General features: G+C 41.7%; 3 protein-coding genes across 5 annotated transcripts in view; 1 reads left to right on the top strand and 2 right to left on the bottom strand.

The window, feature by feature from the left end:
• LOC105533785 overlaps positions 1-348 on the bottom strand; it is a 7,328-nt gene extending 6,980 nt beyond the window's left edge. Inside the window, exon 1 of the mRNA XM_011972315.1 lies at positions 199-348. Within this exon, the coding sequence (XP_011827705.1) occupies positions 199-348 (150 nt within the window). The remainder of the gene's footprint in view (positions 1-198) is intronic.
• Positions 349-1,500: 1,152 nt separating this feature from the next.
• On the top strand, positions 1,501-10,183 carry GZF1 (GDNF-inducible zinc finger protein 1). 2 transcript variants are annotated; one of them, XM_011972313.1, is made up of 5 exons: positions 1,501-2,884; positions 4,152-4,246; positions 5,896-6,063; positions 6,708-6,865; positions 7,250-10,183. In XM_011972313.1, exons 1-5 carry the CDS (start codon positions 1,518-1,520, stop codon positions 7,496-7,498), a joined length of 2,037 nt encoding a protein of 678 aa, XP_011827703.1. In that variant the 5' UTR covers positions 1,501-1,517; the 3' UTR covers positions 7,499-10,183. The 2 variants fall into 2 exon arrangements, with proteins under 2 accessions (XP_011827703.1, XP_011827702.1); XM_011972312.1 differs by having other exon boundaries at positions 7,204-10,183.
• Positions 10,184-13,121: 2,938 nt separating this feature from the next.
• The window catches only part of NAPB (N-ethylmaleimide-sensitive factor attachment protein, beta), a 59,950-nt gene continuing 52,897 nt past the window's right edge, over positions 13,122-20,174 (bottom strand). For both annotated transcript variants that reach the window (XM_011972310.1, XM_011972311.1), the window contains 3 exons: positions 16,984-17,052; positions 16,562-16,612; positions 13,122-14,615 (listed from right to left, as the gene is read on the bottom strand). In XM_011972310.1, the coding sequence (XP_011827700.1) occupies positions 14,505-14,615; positions 16,562-16,612; positions 16,984-17,052 (231 nt within the window). In that variant the 3' untranslated portion in view covers positions 13,122-14,504. The remainder of the gene's footprint in view (positions 14,616-16,561; positions 16,613-16,983; positions 17,053-20,174) is intronic.

Raw genomic sequence — 20,174 nt, 5'->3', positions numbered from 1 at the left:
GTGGTGGCGGGCGCCTGTAGTCCCAGCTACTCGGGAGGCTGAGGCAGGAGAATGGCGTGAACCCGGGAGGTGGAGCTTGCAGTGAGCCGAGATCATGCCACTGCACTCCAGTCTGGGAGACACAGGGAGACTCCGTCTCAAAAAAACAACAACAAAAAAAAAACAAACAAAAAACCCCCCAAAAAACCTCATAGGTACTTGTTTATAGCGGAACTCCCAGAGAGCAGTCTTTTGCATGTTTGGGGGACTGGTGGTTGTAGGGAGCGGTATCTTTGATGAGACCAGAGAAGGGGAGAGGGGTGGGACTGGTTTTTCAGGGAAGATGATGACAAGTTTTTTTCTAGACATGTTGAATCTGAGGTGACATCTGTGATCTGGACGAAGGAGGCTAGAAGGAAGGCACCGTGCTTTGGATGGATGGTAACAGGAATTAAAGAGGAAGCTAGATTCAGGAACTGAAGGGCAGGAACGAACTTCGTGGAGAAAACATATTCAGGGAGTTGGGGGCAAAGCAGCACAAATGATGATGGGGGTGAAGGTATCTGGAGGCCTTGGGTGGGGTTGGTGAAATTTGCATACCCACTGCAGTGGAAAGATTTAGGGGCTAACGATAGCCCTTTGTCTCTTTGGCGAGGCTGAGGGGAAGAGGGTGTTGAGTAGTTTGAGTTGAATCCGGAGTCCTACCAGGGCCTGGCTCAGATCCCAACCAGCCATTGACTTTACCCTGTTAGATCCTCATCTATGAAATGGGGATCACTGTAGCACCTTGGCCTATGTGTGGGAAACCAATAACAATTAGCCAGCAAGTTTCAGGCTCATGGAACCCTGGTAACAGCCGGTCAGCCTTCTTCAGAGGAGGAAATGGGTTCAGAGAAGTTGCTTGCTCAAAGGAACACAGCTTGTAAAAGCTGTGGAACTTGCATTATTTCAGTAGAGTAACAATAATTCAAATTATGAGGAGTTTAGGATGTTGGGAACTACTTTTCCGAGAAGTTTTCCTCATGGAAAGTAGTTATTTAGTTGGTTCTTTTCAAAGGCAGAAATGATTCCCTAAGGTTTTGGATTTGCTCCCAGATGGTGGTGGCTATGAGTTTTAATTATCTGGTGTCCTGATCAAAGAACTAGACGTTATTGTTGCCATGAATTCTTTTATAGTTTTGGGGTCTATATTTGTAAGCAAATTAGACAGTGACCTTGGTGAGCAAAATACTGTGTTAATGTATTTCACTAATCACAGCTTCCATCATTTGTTTATCACTGGAGCAAATCTTAGAATACACATTTTTTTCATGCCAATTTATTACCTTAGGAAAATGCATGAGGAACTTCACTTTAGAAAACTGTGCTAAGAAGTAAAATGTCATTCGAATCTTTACCTGAGTAATGCTAGATTGTTAATGAGTCTATATCTTCTCAAGTACTGAAGGAATCCTCATAAATTTTAGTCCTTTTGCTTCAGTGGTTGCTCATGCATAATTCTTGTTTCTTTTTCAAAGCTGTTTTTGGAAGGAAGAAAGATGGAAAGCGGTGCGGTTCTGCTGGAATCCAAATCCTCCCCATTTAACCTACTGCATGAGATGCATGAACTTCGCCTCCTGGGTCACCTGTGTGATGTGACAGTCAGCGTGGAATATCAGGGCGTCCGCAAAGACTTCATGGCCCATAAGGCAGTGCTGGCTGCCACCAGCAAGTTTTTTAAGGAAGTGTTCCTTAATGAGAAGAGTGGGGATGGTACTAGGACTAATGTCTACTTAAATGAAGTGCAGGTTGCTGACTTTGCTTCATTTCTTGAGTTTGTCTACACTGCAAAGGTACAGGTGGAAGAAGATCGGGTGCAACGAATGCTGGAAATGGCTGAAAAGCTGAAATGTTTGGACTTATCAGAAACTTGTTTTCAGTTAAAAAAACAGATGTTAGAGTCGGTACTTTTGGAGTTGCAAAATTTCTCAGAGTCCCAGGAGGTGGAGGTGAGCAGTGGCTCCCAAGTTAGTGCTGCTCCTGCCCCCAGGGCAAGTGTGGCCATGGATGGCCCTCACCCCAATGGTCTCACGGATTCCTTGGGCTACCCAGGAGAGATAGCCAGCAATGGCATGTCTTCAGATTTGCCACCAAAGAAGTCCAAGGACAAACTAGACAAGAAGAAAGAGGTAGTTAAGCCTCCCTACCCTAAAATCAGGAGAGCTAGTGGAAGGTTGGCTGGGAGGAAGGTCTTTGTGGAGATCCCTAAAAAGAAATATACGAGAAGACTCCGAGAGCAGCAGAAAAGTGCTGAGGGTGACATGGGGGACTACAGGTGTCCCCAGGACCAAAGCCCGGACAGGGTGGGCACAGAGATGGAGCCAATTTCCAAAAATGAGGGTTGCCAGGTGGGTGCTGAGTTGGAGGAAGTGTCGAAGAAAGCAGGGCCGGAGGAGGAAGAGGAGGAGGAGGAGGAGGAGGACGAAGAAGGGGAGAAGAAGAAGAGCAACTTTAAGTGCAGCATTTGCGAGAAGGCGTTTCTGTATGAGAAGAGCTTCCTGAAGCACAGCAAGCACCGCCACGGCGTGGCCACTGAAGTGGTGTACCGCTGCGACACCTGCGGCCAGACCTTCGCCAACCGCTGCAACCTGAAGAGCCACCAGCGCCACGTGCACAGCAGCGAGCGCCACTTCCCATGCGAGCTGTGCGGCAAGAAGTTCAAGCGCAAGAAGGACGTGAAGCGGCACGTGCTGCAGGTGCACGAGGGTGGAGGCGAGCGGCACCGCTGCGGCCAGTGCGGAAAGGGCCTGAGCTCCAAGACTGCGCTGCGGCTGCACGAGCGCACACACACGGGAGACAGGCCCTACGGCTGCACTGAGTGCGGCGCCAGGTTCTCGCAGCCGTCTGCGCTCAAGACGCACATGAGGTACGCGTGGAGCCGTCCAGAGGGGTCCCTGCGCACTGGAAGGGCGTGTCAAGCACTGAGGTCGTCCTGGGATTTGGACCCAGTGATGTCTCACTGCTTAATTTCTCCTCTCCAAATCTGGGGGCTTATTTCGAGACAGCGTTGAGTTCTCTGTCAAGGTAGAGGGGCTGCGAATGATGGCTCTGCTCCCTTGTTCTGAGACCCCCGGGGCGCCCCTGCTGGCATGGACGTCCCCCTGGTGGGACTGCGACAGTGGCCACGGGCTTTCACCGCTGTGCTGGAGGAAGAGTTGGGCCTCGTTGCCTTTATTTCTCCTTTCCTGACTCTTCGTTTAGATCTTGAGTTCTGTGACCCCCCCCCCAGGTCCCACAGTCTCAGTAGAGACCTCAGTGAGATGCCATTTAGGGCTTTAGGATTCGTCTCTGGTCTTTCGGTTCTCAGGCTTGGAAGGAGTGCCATCTGGGCAGTCTACACTCCAGAATCTGGACAGACAATGCTTTCTGTTTCTTAATATGTTTCTGAACTATAGGTGTGTGGTGATGTTTTTAAATAAGTTTCCTTATAGTTCTTAGTATGTTTATTCTTGAAATCCCAACAAGCCATTGTTTTCTGTTCTATTCTAGTTCTGCCCTCAAACCTAGGTCAGTCTTGGGTTAGTAGCATGGTGTTCATCTTTTACTCTATCTAATAAGTTAAAAATACTTGGTTTAGGAAGTGCTCAGTAAATTATGGTTGATTGCTGCTTCATACTAGTTGTGACATTAAAATGCCTATGCATTTTAAAAATGCCACCTTCAGCATTTTGAGAACAGTTCTCCTTTCTCTACCGGTTATGTCATATTAGGAAATGAGAGTAACATTTTTGATCATGTGACACTTAATCAGCAGTAGTTCCTAAGGTGTTTGTGGCTGATTATTCTGTATGAGATAGCTTTACAAATATTAGATGGTGGTCTTTAGTGTTTTAAAAAATCTGCAAAGGCCTGGTCTCTACCTGCACATGCCTTATAGCACCAGCAGCAGGGCTTATGAGCAGGTGTAGATGAACATTCCGGTCAGTGACTTAGGGAAAATATGTGGATCCATTGACCTTGTGCAGAAACTCAGTTTATTTTGGGATGGAGATTATGGGCTCTTGACCTGTCACTACAGTCATTCTCATTAGGTCTCTTGGAATAAATGATTTTTGCAGGATAGAGTGGAAATTGTACTGCAAAGTAAGCTTTGAAATACATCCTAAGTTATCATCTGAATGTTGTACTTTCAGAATTCATACAGGGGAAAAACCTTTTGTCTGTGATGAATGTGGTGCAAGATTCACTCAGAACCACATGCTGATTTATCATAAAAGGTGTCACACAGGTAAATACCCATGCTGTTGTGATTGAATGTCTTTCCTAGATGTAGAAGGAAATGCAATTGATTAACTTTGAAGTTGACATCTGTCAAGGTGGTGCAGGTTAAAGCCATGATATAGCTTTTCCTAGTAAGTGAGCAAAATGAATAAACATACACCCACTGCCTTCGTTGCTAGTGTGCATGTGGCCTTGGCTTTCATACCACCAGGCCATAGGATCTGGCATGCAAGTCTTAGGTATCAAGAGATATAAAATAGTTCTTACTGTTGTTAACTGAAAATTTTTTTTCTAAGACTCTGTCCTAAAGAAATTGTCCAACATATGGGAAGAGCTATATGCTGTTATCCCCACTTCTTGCTATTTTTATTAACTAAGAATGGGAAACAGCACAAGGAAGTGCTCCAGTAAACTCTGGTAAATCTATACCCTGGCTTATGACCCGGCTATTCAGAGTAAGGGCTCTGAACGACATGAAAAAGTCTGTGCTTGGATGTTCAACTTTAAAATGCACAATTAAGCGTACAGTTAACCTCAACTGTATTGAAAACCTGCACATAAAAGACCAGAAGAAAATAAGCTGTTATGATATATTAAGGTAGAAGGATTATCTCATTTCTGTTTTCCCAAGTCTTTATGATTTATTATGTGACAGAGAAAATTTAAGTTGGCTTTATTCTGCTTCAGCACAGTAACCCTGAGGTTCAGAATCTTGTGGAAGATACAGAAGCGTACAGCACTGAAGTATTCCAGTTCTTCTAAGTTTCTTCTTTGCTTGCATTTTTTACTCTTACTTGTAAACACTGGCTTATAAGTCTGAAGTTCAAATGCAGGTGAGACAGAGATGACATGTCTCTGACTCATTAGACACATCTGTGTGATTAGACACCAGTTCTGCTCATTCTGAAGTCATAATTCATGTCATTAAATGCAAATCTCATTTAATGTCATGAAATTAGCATTTAATGACATGAGTTACGACTACAGAATGAGTAGAATTGGTGTCTAAAGAAAGCTTGGGATCGGGGACAAGGTCAGGTTATAATGAAGGATTAAGTTAGAATTGGTCCTTTGGTAAGAATATTAACATGGTAAGATTTTATTAAAGTCACTTTTTATTTTGATGTCTGTGAAATCAGGGGCACAGCTAATAATTTGGTAAGTCTGATTTGTGGGATTAAACTACAAAAAGTGAGATGGTATTTAAAACTTTTGTCCTACAATTCAATCAAGTTGATTGGAGTTGCTACTCTAGAATAGTGATATATATCCATTGTCAACTTCCCCTTTATTCTGATAAAGATCCATAGAAGTGTTCCTTTGAAAATAATCCAGCAGTTCCTCCAAACAGAAGTTGTGAAATTATTTTCTTGTTTAGAATAATTTCTAAAATGTGAGCCAGCTGAACAAACAATACCTCTTTGATTCTAGTCAAATGGAATTTTTCTTGCAATTTCCAAGGATATTTTACACCAACTTTCAGTAAGTACCAAGCATCTTACATGTATATTTTATGATAGTTTTTACTAGAAAATGTAACATGCTGTCTACAGGCACTTTTGAGGAGTTCACGTGGGTTTTAACAGTGTAGGCCTACTGTTCCATGGGTTTTTCATGCCTGTATTGTTTATGACTTTATTTCATTTTTTCATGTAGGTGAAAGACCTTTTATGTGTGAAACATGTGGCAAGAGTTTTGCTTCTAAGGAGTACTTAAAACACCACAATAGAATCCATACTGGATCCAAACCCTTTAAATGTGAAGTATGTTTCAGGACTTTTGCCCAGCGGAATTCACTCTACCAGCATATTAAAGTCCACACAGGTATGGTTGGAATGTCCCAGGGAAGGGAGTTTAGTTTGGCCAAAAAAAAAAAAAATTCCAAAACTTGTAGATTTACCAGTAAATTACTTGGAACTAAGCTTTTGAAGAAAACTGGCCAAACTTTGTATGTCATAATAGCATTTTTTTAGAGATTGTTTCTAACTCAGAGAAACTGAAAAGTGGGAGCACTTACAATGGGAGAAGACTAAGTCCCTTTGCTACATGGAGTTTTTACTGAAAAGGACAGACAGCTTAGTCATGGTGTGAATGTAGGAAGTGGATGTGGATGTGTGGACATAGGGATGATCTGTACATGTTAGTATATGCACACGCACACATGCATATTCAGTTGTTAGGGGACTTGTAATTTTAACTCCATTACTGTGGAAAACAGGTGTCATTCCTGTAGTTATAATACCTGCTGCAGGCACATGTCTTGGCCCCTTTTTGGTGTAGGCCATAAATTCTTGGTATTATAGAGATAGATTTGTAGCCCTTAAGGTGTTCCCAACATAACCTTCCTTATGCTGGATGCTGAGGCTTCCCAGTGGTTTGCAGCAGCATCATTCATTCAAGTGTGTATTCAGAATTAAGCACAGTAGGCCAAAGAGACCCACCAGCAGTCTCCTTTCTCCCTGCCTCAGGGGAGCGTCCCTACTGCTGTGACCAGTGCGGCAAGCAGTTCACCCAGCTCAACGCCCTCCAGCGTCACCGCCGCATCCACACAGGGGAGAGGCCGTTCATGTGCAATGCGTGCGGACGGACATTTACCGACAAGTCCACTCTTCGGCGGCACACCTCAGTAAGCAATGGGTTGGCTTTTTTGAGAAACAAGCTGCTGCCCTTAGATACATGGAACCCTAAAGAGAAATACCTACCACCATTCTCCAAGGTGGTTACGAGACAACAGGTACTTTCTCCTTGGGTTGTCTCTGCAGTGGAACACTCACGGAGTGAATGAAGCCCCAAGGCCCAGGGAAAGCACAATCCACGATGACTACTCTGTAACAGTGAGGGTGGCGGCAGGCGGGTACTTATTAGTGAAAGTTGAAAATTGAAGGTGTAGAGGGACTGTTGTTTTAAAAGATGCACTTGTTCAGAGACACATTCAGTGACTTTTGTTTTGTGTTTAACTTATAGATACACGATAAGAATACTCCATGGAAGTCTTTCCTTGTCATTGTAGATGGCTCACCCAAGAACGATGACGGACACAAGACTGAACAGCCTGACGAAGAGTATGTGTCGTCCAAACTTTCGGATAAATTGCTGTCTTTTGCAGAAAATGGCCATTTCCACAACCTGGCTGCAGTCCAAGGCACTGTACCTACCATGCAGGAGAACAGTTCTGCAGACACAGCCTGCAAGTCAGATGACTCCGTGGTGTCCCAGGACACCCTGCTGGCCACCACCATCAGCGAGCTTAGTGAGTTGACCCCACAGACAGACTCGATGCCCACACAGCTTCACTCTTTGAGCAACATGGAATAAGAGCTTCAAGCAGTTCTCATCCTGTTAGTCTGCGTGTGTGGTAGCTGAAAGTCAAGATGATGTGGGGCTAAGATAAACAATTGTTCACCTGCAAAGATGTGGGCAAGAACGGCCTCTGCAGATTTTCCTGAACTTCTGCTAACTTGCACGGCTTTATCACAGCATTTTAAAAGCTTTCCCTCAAAAATCCTGATCTGCATGATCTCAGCTACTTTATTGACAAACAAGGCAGTGAACATAACCTCACTTAATTCTGGTGTAGGGTGTATGTTAATCGTTCTAATTCTTGATTATCTTGTTTAGACAACTGCTGGTCTTAATTGCAGAGTACAGAGCACTGAACCAGCTCCTGATATTGTCGTTAGCAGTCTTCCTGGCTTCTCACCCTGCCTTATATTTCCATGTGCGTTTACTTCTCTCATAACTACTTTTAAGGTATTTTTCTTCCAAGCTGAAATAAAACTGGGGCCACATATTTTCAGCCATTTCTTCCCTGTTGAATTGAAGCAAATCTGATTTTCTGTGGGGACCCTCAAATGCAACAGAAGAAATGGATGGTTGCATTAATTCCTCCCCACCCCCTATTTGTAGGCAGTAAACAAGGTATGACAGATTGAACACCTGCAAAACTGCTTGCGTAATCTCAGCACATATGCAGCTAGGAAGTTTGTCATAAAATCAAATGAGTTTGTCTAAAATCTCATTAGAAATGAGATGAGGCTGTTCAGTTTCAGTCTTAAAAAAATCAGATTAGGTAAAAGCTGTCCTACCAAAGAGTCTAGCAAAACAATATAGTATTTTTTTGCAGAGGCATGAAAAATTAAGATGCTTTAGAGTACTTGAAAGTTGTGTAGTCATTTTATTTGCAAAATGAGGTGACTGTGGCAAATTGTAGAACAGAGTATTAATATTTTTGCCAGGTTTTTCTGACTTGATTTCTGTAATTTCCAGAAACCCAGACTTCTCATTTCCACACCTAGAGATGGAAACAGGCAAGTAACTGACATGTCTGTTTCCTTGGGAGCATATGAGAACATAGCAGAAGGGACCAAAAGTCTCAGCACACTTACCTCCGATTATGCCTTAAAGAGTTGATTGTGAAGAACCAGTAACTTTGTCTCAAATGCTCCTTTGGCTGTTTCATGCAAGACTTAATTATTGCTTTAAAAAATTCACAATGAAAAGACAAATTCTGCTGTATTTGCTAAACGTTGACATTTGGTTCTAGGGCCTTGAGTATGTGCCATGTGCTTGTGAAATGCTTTGATTCACATGTAACATTTAAACATACTAATTTAAAAAGGGAACCTTGGAGAATTCTTTTGTTCACTAGTTCCTTTTTTCTCTACATTTTTAATTTATTAAACTTGCTGTGAAAACACTTTGATTTTCTAAGAGGAAGGTACTTTGTCCGTAAGTTCCAGGATGAAGATGTAGCTGCACTATGTCAGAAATTAATGAGGGAAGACTTTCTTCCTAAGTGCTTATGTTTTAACTTATGTTAGTGAAACCACTACAAGGTGTTTCAGGTGCTGATAACATGTTTCACACCTGCCCTTGGAGGTCACAATACTAATTTACTTCAAATTTAGTTATGACAATGTCACTGTATCCTACTTATGTTTACAGAACAAATAAATAATGACTGTCACACATCCAGAGGAGACCGAACCTACCCAGCTGATGTACTGTTTTATGGAATAAAGTCACTTGATCAGAAGGAATTGAAACAATAGATTATTTTGTTACCTACTGGAGGGATTTTTGTCTTGAATTTGTTTCTTTAGAAATTCTACAAAAAAAATGGTGTTAATAAATGTCTGCTTTGTAAAAGTAGTTTTGCAATTTTTTAAAGATCTATTTCTGTTATAATTTAGGTTCTGCAGAAATAGGATTCTTAATTGAAACATATCATTTGCTTAATTACATGAATAATGAAATGTAAAATCAGGGTCCATAAGCCTTTATTTCATACAGTCCTAGGATTAAGCTGTTTAACTGCCTGGATCCCAGCTGGTCTCTGGCAGTGGGATTCTGGAGAGGAGAAATCCTGACCTCTGCTCATGTGCAGGCCGCAACCAGGCTGGGGTATGTGTAAGTGTGGTTAAGTTCTCTGCCACTTTTTTCAATGTAAAAAGTAGGCATCAAAGATATAACTTCTATATACATTTCTCTGTCTCTGAGAACAGAGAAACCTAACCCTGTAGGAAACTGGTTACAGAGGACCTCCTAGAGCATCTGCCCCATTCCTCCAAGTCCAAGCACAGCCATGCTGAGTGGAAGCGAGGCCACCCTCTGAGTGGATTGGTCCCAAGTGTGTAATGAGGAAAGTGCCCAGGTACTGGCACACTGCCTCTCCCAGAGCCTCAAGAAGGGCCATTAGGAGCTTACTTCAACCATTTTCCAACCATTTTCTGTGAAATACTGTAGCCCAAACTTCAAAGGGATGTGCAGCCTTTGGTTTTACCAAATTCTTTGTTGTCATTTGGAAAAAATTGGCCGTGTGGTGGAGACATTTAAGGTGATTTTTACAGATAAGTGATTTTGCTGTAGGTGATTATCCAAACAAGTAAATTTGAGTGTATAATTTAATTTTTAACCTGTTAAATAAACCTTATCACTCCAAGGAGTTCATTTTTGGGAAACAAGATGGGTACTTGTTAATTTAACCAAACGTCATGATATTCATGTACTCGAGAGTAACAATACTTCATCTGATGTCACTGAGAGAGCCACACAGATCAGAGGACCATCTAGCACAGCAGTCCCCAGCCTTTCTGGCACCAGGGACCAGTTTTGTGGAAAACAATTTTTCCACAGGTGGGGGGACAGAATGGTTTCAGGATGATTCAAGCACATTACATTTATTGTGCACTTTATTATTATTGCATTGTAATATACAATGAAATAATTATACAATGCACCATAACGTACAATCAGTGGGAGCCCTGAGCCTGTTTTCCTGCAACCTGACAGTCCCATCTGGGGGTGATGGGAGACACTGACAGATCATTAGGCATTAGATTCTCACAAAAAGCGTACAACCTAGATCCCGTGCATGCGCAGTTCAATAGGGTTCGCATTCCTATGAGACTCTAATGCCGCTGCTGATCTGACAGGATGCAGAGCTCAGGTGGTAATGTGAGCCACACGGAATGGCTGCAAATACAGATGAAGCTTCACTGGCCGCAGCTCACCTCTTGCCGTGGGGCCCAGTTTCTAACGGGTTGGGGACCCCGATCTATCACATCATCCTAAATGAGACTTGGAAAATCATCTGCATAGCTTTGGCAATCTGTATGTGGAGTCTTAACTAAGGCTGACAAAACTAAGCTTTTAAACTACCATGGTGGCATCTTCATTAGGAAACTGATTCTGAGAAGAGCCACTTGATTTAGGCTTTGAATGATCAACAACTCAGAACACCTAGACGGGGACAGCTTGTTCTACCATTTAAAACATTTGCTTTGACTTACTTGAAGTGTTGTGAATATACTTTAGGACCTGAAGTCAAGGCTCTATGATAGGATGGTAGGATAAGCCAGCCTGCACTACCCACCATGGGTCCTCTTCCTCACCAGAACTTCAGGCCCCAGTGGTCAGTGGGACTGACCCTTCCCCAGGGGCATCCCCTCTCCCCTGCAGATACTTGCAAAATTAAGATAAATGCCCACACTGACCAGATAGTTGAGTGGTACTTTCTTGGGGTAGGAGAGTGTCAGGCTTAGGGGTGCCTCACCTCCCCACCAGTCTTCCAGCAACTATGCCTTCCTCAACTTTGCAAGTAACTGTAGACCCTAAAGGATTCAAGAAAGGGATGAGAATGTGGGGTCTGCTGGGTTATCATGTACTTCAGTGGACTGCATCAACAGAAGTAACCAGGGTTTCCTTCTAAACCCTCAGTCTGCAAAACCACTACGGTGCCCTGGAATTCCCACCAAATGACCGGAGCCTAGAGAGTATTAACGTCTGTTGCCTTAATCTTAACGGGAACAACTTGAAACAATGGAAGCTACTTTTGACCTACGCCAATTTAGCAAGAAGACTCGTCAAAATATTACTGATAATTTCCACTTTACTGTACAGATTAAAATAAAACAAACATACTTTTTCTGCTAAGGTAGATTTATTGTTACACATGGTTAGTTTTCATAATGTAATCCCCTATCCCAGAGCAACTCAGGACTCCATGGAGCAGGAAGCCTGCTCTTGGTCACAGCTCATACCACAGCAGGCAGGTCACGGGGGCATGCTGTGCTGCCAAGTCCTCCAGAGGAAGTCACAAAGGTTGCATTTGGACATTTAAATGCACAAAATCAGGAGAAACAATAAATGCACAAGGGCTGGTGCATATACTTTGGTTACAGTGACGCCACCACACACGGTCACAACTGTGCAAAAATACTGCTTTGAAATCATTAAATAAAAAAAGGAACTCACACAAGCTATAAAAATGTTGCCACAAAAAGCAAAAGTTTCCTGTAAGAAATATTAATTGACTTTGACTATGAACTAACTCCAGATTTGCTAAAGTACAAGAATTTACCATAAACAATTATATTTTGTTCATAAGTAACATTCTATAAATCTTGACCTAGCTCACAGGCATCTTGAAACAAGTCACTGTCCTACATCCATGAGACATTTAAACGAAGTAAGTTTGCACACCACTGACTGGGCTTTTTCTCTCATTCTTTTTTTTATCTTCTGGCAGGTATCTTCTAGCCATTACAGTTACTTTGATTCTTTTTATGTGAAATATTAAAAACAAAAATTAATTATTAACCCCAGAACTGGTCCCAGTGTTTACTGCAATACAAACAAGTGACCCTCTAATTGACACAAGAAAATGTTACAAACACTATTGTTAAAAAAACATACCCCTTCCAACAGGGGTCTGTTGGAGTATTATGATGAAAGCTAAACATAATTGCCCTAAAATAAATCATTTGGTTTTTACTTTAAGTGGTCAGACCAGAAGATTCTTTAAACAAGTAGAAACAAACTACTTAAAACCAGAGGGCTCAAGCTGCAGAACCATTCCTCACACCCCATTTTCACAAAAGTGCATTTGGCTAGTTGTAGGATATATTATTAGCTAGGGAAACAAAACCCCACTTTTCCTTCTGATCATTTTTTCATAAGAGATTCTAAGAGGGAGTGAAAAAGTACCAACTGGGACTCCATTCCAGGTCTTACCTCTAGAGACAGCCAGCTCTCATTTAAGAATCTCAGAACTTGGAAGGAAGGAGGAAATCCACATTAAATTCTAGGGCCCACAGACAGAGCATCTTCATCACCACCCCCAGTGGATGCTCTGACATCACAGAGCTTCCTGCACTACCAGCCCACCTCATGCATGTCACCACCATAACTACAGCCTGCAAGTCCTCGTGGCCATCTGATGTGGATCCTCTACAATCTGTCCTCGGCTGGCCCTTCCCACTTCCTTTCCTGCTGCTTTCTCTTTCTCCCTAGACTGACCTACTCATCATTTCTTAAACAACCTGCACTTGACCCTTGGCCTGGAAACACTCACTGTACTTCAGCCCAATAAAATCCTACCAATTCCAGTTGAGAGCCATCAAAAATGAAAACATCATTCCAATACTACTTACTACTACCTGACATAACATAGAAAGTTTCGTTATCTGTCATCAGTGAAGCTCCATGATGTCAGAGTGTCTGCTGGGTTAAGTATGGCAACAAACACATTTCAAATATAAATCATTTAACTATAAAATATGCAGAGGACATTCAAGAGACAAGAGTATGTCTAAATATCAGCATATAAAATAATAGAATCAAGTTCATGAATCAAGATAGCATACATATATAAACCAATTAAACATGACAGAGTTCAAACACATAAGCCAAAATATTCCACCAGCTAAGAGAACAATCAAGTCCCCTGAGAAACAAGTTGGGGTTCTTGTCCACTTGGGCATACAGTACATTCCTGTACCACATTTACCCCACCTAACCCATCATGTGCAATAAACAGGAAAATTACATACATTCATTCTCAAGCTTGACTTAATCTATCCAGCCCTGACCAAGATTTCTATAGCCATAGCACAGAACACACCACCTCAATGTGGGAAAGTGTATAAACATGAAAATAACGAGCAGGCTGTGCCAATTAAAATACTTTAATGCAAATATAAAGGGATTTCCACTCCAACTAGAAGTGAAAACTATCTCCAGAAAAAGAGAAAAATTCCATTTCTAATAGATCTTGTGGGGTGTGTGTGTGTGTGTGTGTGTGTGTGTGTGTCTAAGTACAAATCAAATTCACTTTGACACTCATCCATACATGAAACAAGTACTTCCAGAAAGCTCCTTTCCTCACAATGTGATGCCTACAGACCCTGGCTATTCTAAATTTTTGCCATGCACATGTTAGCATATGGAACAACACAAAAAGCAAAGAAACTAGTCACTAGCACCATCAAAATAATCACAGGATAACAAAAATAGAAGTGATTTCTAATAAAGTTATAAACTCATTCCTAGTAACTGTCCTAAACTAAACACACATTTAAAGAACATATCCAGATGCCAAAGCACAGAGAAAATGCAAAGCATCTATGAGAACAACTGGGCTGAGTACTCAAGTCTAACAAAAAGGACATAAAAACACATGGCAACATTAAACATAGGCTCCACAAATACCAGTGAAATATGAGGAATGAGATTCTGAAGTACTTCTCAGAAAACGCTGGGGGTTCTGATATGCATGAAACAACCCATCATTACCACAAGATGAACAGGAGCCTCTCCTTCATCCATTTCACAGCAACACAGACTCGGGAAGCTTAAACAATACTCAGGCTGTCTGGCTCATATGCAACAAAATTAAGCCATTAAATGGGCATCCCATAAAGATCACTTGACCCTAAGACAAAACTAAAGAGGAGTTAGCTGCATGCCACAAAGACAAAAACATTTCATTTTAGGTCTCCATCTCCTTCTCCATCCCCTTGGATGGACTTTTTGATGCGAAGTAACATGGTGGTCAGCCACTGATCCAAACGAGATATTGAGTCAAATTCCTTCACCTAGTATAAAGAAAGAGGAGCAGGAATTACCCCATGTAAATACATTAAAAACACAAAATAATAGTACCCCAAGCTGTTTATACATTTACAGCTATAATCTACTAACTTTCTTCGTTATTTGAAATTAATCATTCCGGTTTATAACTTTCTTCACTAAAAAATTGTTTATTTTTTCATTATCCTGTTACTATTTTGATGATACTAGTGACTAGTTCCTGGGCTTGACATTTCTCTGTTTTCAAACATGTGTAAAAAGAAAATTCATTAACAGTCATAATTATTGTGGCAAAAGAAACTGGACATTGCATAAAAATGTGAAAGTAATATGGAAAATTACTCACTGAACATGGGAAAACATTAATTGCAGAGTTAGAATATGTATGGAAGCGGAATTCCTTTAACACATTTCAATGTATTATCAAAGAAAAAAATTACAATAGGATGAAAATGATGTGGCAGGCAAAAGTTCGACAGGAAAACATTCCTTTCCACTATCACTCCTGAGTTGTGATGAACATGTTACAGGAGGCTACTGAGAAATTTGCTTGAGGTTGGGTGTGATCCTTCAACTTTGGGAGGCCAAGGCATGTGGATAGCTTACGCCCAGGAGTTAAGAGACCAGCCTAGGCAACATGGTGAAAACTTGTCTCAAAAAAAAACACACACACACACACACAAATTAGGTGGGTGTGGTGGTGCGTACCTATAGTCCCAGCTACTCAGGAGTCTGAGGTGGGAGGATCACCTGAACTCAGGAGGTTGAGGCTGCAGTGAGCCATGATCACATCACTGCACTCCAGCCTGAGTGACAGAGTGAGGCTCTGTTTCAAAATATATTAAAAAAATTTTTTTTTGCTTAATTCTAAACATGACATGGCAAAAGATGGAAAGACAAAAATTATAAAGGAAAAAACCCTCATTTTAAAAATATATATATTTTTATTTTTTACTTATTTATTTATTTTTGAGATGGAGTTTCACTCTTGTTGCCCAGGTTGGAATGCAACGGCGTGATCTTGACTCACCGCAACCTCTGCCCACTAGGTTCTGAGGCTCCTGCCTCAGCCTCCTAAGTAGCTGGGATTACAGGCACACTCCACCATGCCTAGCTAATTTTTGTATTTTTAATAGAGATGGAGTTTCACCATGTTGGCCAGGCTGGTCTCAAACTCCTGAGCTCAGGTGATCCACCCGCCTCGGCCTCCCAAAGTGCTAGGATTATAGACGTGAGCCACCATGCCTGGCCACCTTCCATTTATTTCATGCCACGAATACAGCAAATTCTCACTACTTAGTTTTAATATTTTAAATTATATTTAATGTAAATTTTTTTTTTTTTTTTTGAGACAGAGTCTCACTCTGTCACCAGGCTGGAGTGCAGTGGCGCAATCTCAGCTCACTGCAACCTCCGCCTCCCAGGTTCAAGTGATTTTCCTGCCTCAGCCTCCTGAGTAGCTGGGACTACAGGCACGTGCCAGCACGCCCGGCTAATTTTTGTATTTTTGGCAGAGATGGGGTTTCACCATGCTGGCCAGGATGGTCTCGATTTCTTGACTCATGATCTGCCTGCCTTGGCATCCCAAAGTGCTAGGATTACAGGTCTGAGATGCTGTGCCTGGCCTTAACTAATTTTACTTTACACTTATTTATGGGTCAGATTATTTTCAAAAGAAAAAGTTAAAAGAGCAAATTATAAGAATATAAATGGAATCTTTGCTCCTGAACTAGTCTTACAGCTAAATTACTTTTGAATATAAGTCAAATCTCAGCATGGCTAATAGAACTGTTTAATTTGTGTGATATATAAAAGATGACCTTTGAAAAATACAACTCAAGGTATGCTGGAGTCATGTTCAAATAAATGTTTAGATTTTACATAATGAAAAGGAAAAGAAGTTTAACTTAAATCTTCAAATAATGTAACATGTCCCAAAAGCATAACTTACTGCTTCAGTGTAAGCTTCACTGTTTTGTTCTTCATGAGCTTCTAGGAGTTTCTGGTAGCACAAAAATATTTTAAAAAATAGTTCCGTAAGATGAAGTCCCATTTCTAAATATATACTTTAAGTATAATACCAGTGTTGCCAAATATTGCACACAATTGCGGAAATACTCAAATACAAGTCAAGATTCAAGTTAGGGATCTAGTTTTTGTACTAACATTTCTGAGGTGCCTATTTCAGAATACAACTACATGTTTCTGACCTTAATTGCATTTGAACACCTATAATGCTAAAGCAGGAAAGTACCAGGGCCCCTCAGTTAGCAGACTTTATAGATTAAAACTTCACTTCATACCCAACCCCACTTAGGTGTTGTCACCTGACAGAACAAAAGCATTTTTCTTCAAAGTTCTAGTATTACTTACTTTCAATAATTTACATTCTCTTGAATCAGTAAACGCTGGAAACATTTCCTCATATTTCTCAAGAGCAAGCTGAGAGAGAAAAACCACTCATCAATTTCAGACTTACTAAACAAAGCTTTCGACATTTTACCAGCTTCAAATAAGATCTACCTATATCCTATTAAGTGTTGAAGAAGTATGCAGTTAAACTCAACAGCAGAATCAACATAGACAATCTGCCTATTCTGAATTTTCCATTTCAATTAAGAATAATTTCTAAACCATTTTTTTCTGAGTCATGCTGCTGCCGAGAAGACAGTGTAAATGAAAATGAATTCGTAAACACTCACAGACCAGGTATCTGTGCCATCCATTAAATGGAGAAGCTCTTAATACAGTACAGATTCCAAATAAATTACATTTAGCTTCCTGCTCAAAGCTGACAGAAAGAACATTCTCTTAGTGGCTTTAATTTTGCTCTTCCCACTCCAGACACCGGCCACGCCAAGGCTGCCTGCCTTTTTGCCTCTTGGCTCCCAGTGCTCACTGTGCTTTCCAATTGCTTCCCAGTCCTCACTCCAACACCGTTTCCGAGCTTGCCTGTTTTTTTGGTTGTTTTTTAAATGGATATTATCCTACTCTTATCGTCTCCTCCTCCCCTTTAGTTCCTTATTTCTTTTTTTTTTTTTTAGACAGAGTCTTACTCTGTCACCTAGGCTGGAGTGCAGAGGTGCGATCTCAGCTCACTGCAACCTCTGCCTCCCAGGTTCAAGTGATGCTCCTGCCTCAGCCTCTCAAGTAGCTCTTAGAGACACCTGCCATCACAACTGGCTAATTTTTTTTGTATTTTTAGTAGAAACAGGGTTTCACCATGTTGGCCAGACTGGTCTCGAACTCCTGACCTCAGGTGATCCACCCCACTTGGCCTCCCAAAATGCAGGGTTTACAGACGTGAGTCACCACGCCCGGCCCTGTAATTTCTTTAAAGCAAAACTACTAAAAAACAAAAACAAAAACAAAACTGTGGCTACCAGTGAATATAGACATATATTTAAGCCTATAGCACTAAGTATTCCCAGGCAGTGCCCCCCATTCAAGTACCAGGCTCTACACTGCTTAGCTTCCGAGATCAGACGAGATTGGGTGTGTTCAGGGTGGTATGGCTATAAATTATCAGGGAACTTTTGAGAACAGCTTTGACAGCTGTTAAAAGATTACAACTGGGACACATACCACAGAAAAATACCTATTATTTTTAATGTACCCAGTTTATTCTTGGTACTAACATTGCAGTGAAACGACTCCAAGAACAAGAGAGAACGTGTACGTGTTCTTAAGGATGAAATCAGTCAATCAGTGCTGAAGGACTCCTTACCTTGGCATTCAACTCGTCTACTATGAAGTGGCAGAGGGCAGCTTTGAAGAAGTAATCCTTTGCACTGTACTTCAACAAAGGATTATCCATGGTGTTTGCCCCAACCTAGGCACAGAACGCAGAACTAAATTTAAAAGGTTTACCCTCTTATATCAGGCAAAGTCATCCTCATCTGTTGTCCTTTAGAAAATAATTATTGATCTTATGTTAGTTTAGCTATGAAATACATTATTTTAACCCAATACCATATAGTAGAAATTTTACTAGACAAGACCGTTAAATACATGAAGTCTTAACCAGTTAAAAATAGCTTAGAAGACTTCTGCTTCCAGTAAGATGGAGTAAACATCCTTTCCCTTAATCCTCCCACAAAGCACTGCTAAAAGCCCAGGTCATTTTCTAAAAAACAAATGTTTCCCAAGGGAAAATGTGGTGGTGGGTTCCCTGGGTTTTCTTTTCCCTTCCTATATCCATGGCATGAAACTGAGGAACCAGCAACCCAGAAATGCCTGTATTCGCAGATCAAAAGAGAAGAGACAAAAGCCTGCTTTCTCTGGCCAAAGGACTAGAAAAGGGGCAGCCCAGTAAGAGAGAAAACACTTAGACAATAACTGCTCTATTCCAGCCAAATACCACAGAAAAACTGACGCCCTAACCCCATTAACATCATCAAAGGCTGAAGAAGGAGTCCTAAAGTCCATTCTTGAAAGACTGTAAGAAGGACCCCAATACCTCTGCTTAGGAGCTTCAGAGAAGGCCAAATAGGGAGCTGACGCTTCATCCCCACCCAACCCGCTGCCACTAAGGCAGTGCAGACCACACTGGGAGCCTGCATCCTGCCACTACCCAGCAAGAAAGAGGTTCCCCTTCTTTCTCCAGCTGATGTGCTGTCAAAAGAGGTCTAGTGGAGGGTGAAGACTCTCACCACACCAAGAACAAACCAGCACTGTGCTGGCAGAAACAGATAAGGAGAGGGGATGCCACTTCTGCCCAGGGCTGACTAGGCCCCTCAGGTGTCAACAGAGACCTGGTGGGGAGCTGACACTTCTACCTCCACCTGGCAGTAATGAGGTAACATCCCCAACTTCCCCAGCCAGAGAAATGTCAAAGAAGGCCAACTGAAAGAGAAGGTTTAAACAAGACCCAGTCTCATAACCTAATGTGCAAATGCCCTGTTTTCAATCAGAAATGACTCGTAATACCAAAAACACAGGAAGATCTCAAGCTAAATGAAAAAAGACCATTAACGGATGATGGTTCCAGATGACGGAAATGTCCAAAATATCCAACAAAGATTTTAAAGGAGCCCTCAAAAAAATGCTTCAACAAGCAATTACAAGAACAGCTGAAGCTAATGGAAAAAGGGAAAGCATCCACAAAGAAAAAGGAAGCCACAGGAAAAAAGACATAAAGTAAAAACAAATAAAAATTTCAAAACTGAAAAAAAAACCCACATAAAAAGTGGGTGGGCTCAACAGCAGGACGAAAGGGACAGAGGAAAGAAGCAGTGAATGGAAGACAACAACAGGAACAACAGAGAGAAGACAAACTGACAAAAAAGAACGGAACATCAAGGACCCATGGGATAACAAAACAGTCTCACTTTTGTGGCATCTGTGTTCTAGAAGGGGAGGAGAAAGAGAAAAGGGCTGGTTGGGCACGGTGGCTCATACCTGTAATCCCAGCACTTTGGGAAGCCGAGGCAGGTAAACCACTTGAGGTCAGGAGTTTAAGAGCAGCCTGGTCAACATGGCGAAACCTTGTCTCTACTAAAAATACAAAAATTAGCCAGGTGTGGTGGCGAGCACCTGTAGTCCTAGCTACTTGGGAGGCTGAG

The sequence above is a fragment of the Mandrillus leucophaeus genome, unplaced genomic scaffold (assembly GCF_000951045.1).
Source record: "Mandrillus leucophaeus isolate KB7577 unplaced genomic scaffold, Mleu.le_1.0 Scaffold1285, whole genome shotgun sequence".
NCBI lineage: Eukaryota > Metazoa > Chordata > Mammalia > Primates > Cercopithecidae > Mandrillus > Mandrillus leucophaeus.
Note: the sequence above shows the minus strand (reverse complement) of the source record. Positions and strands in the feature narration are given on the sequence as shown.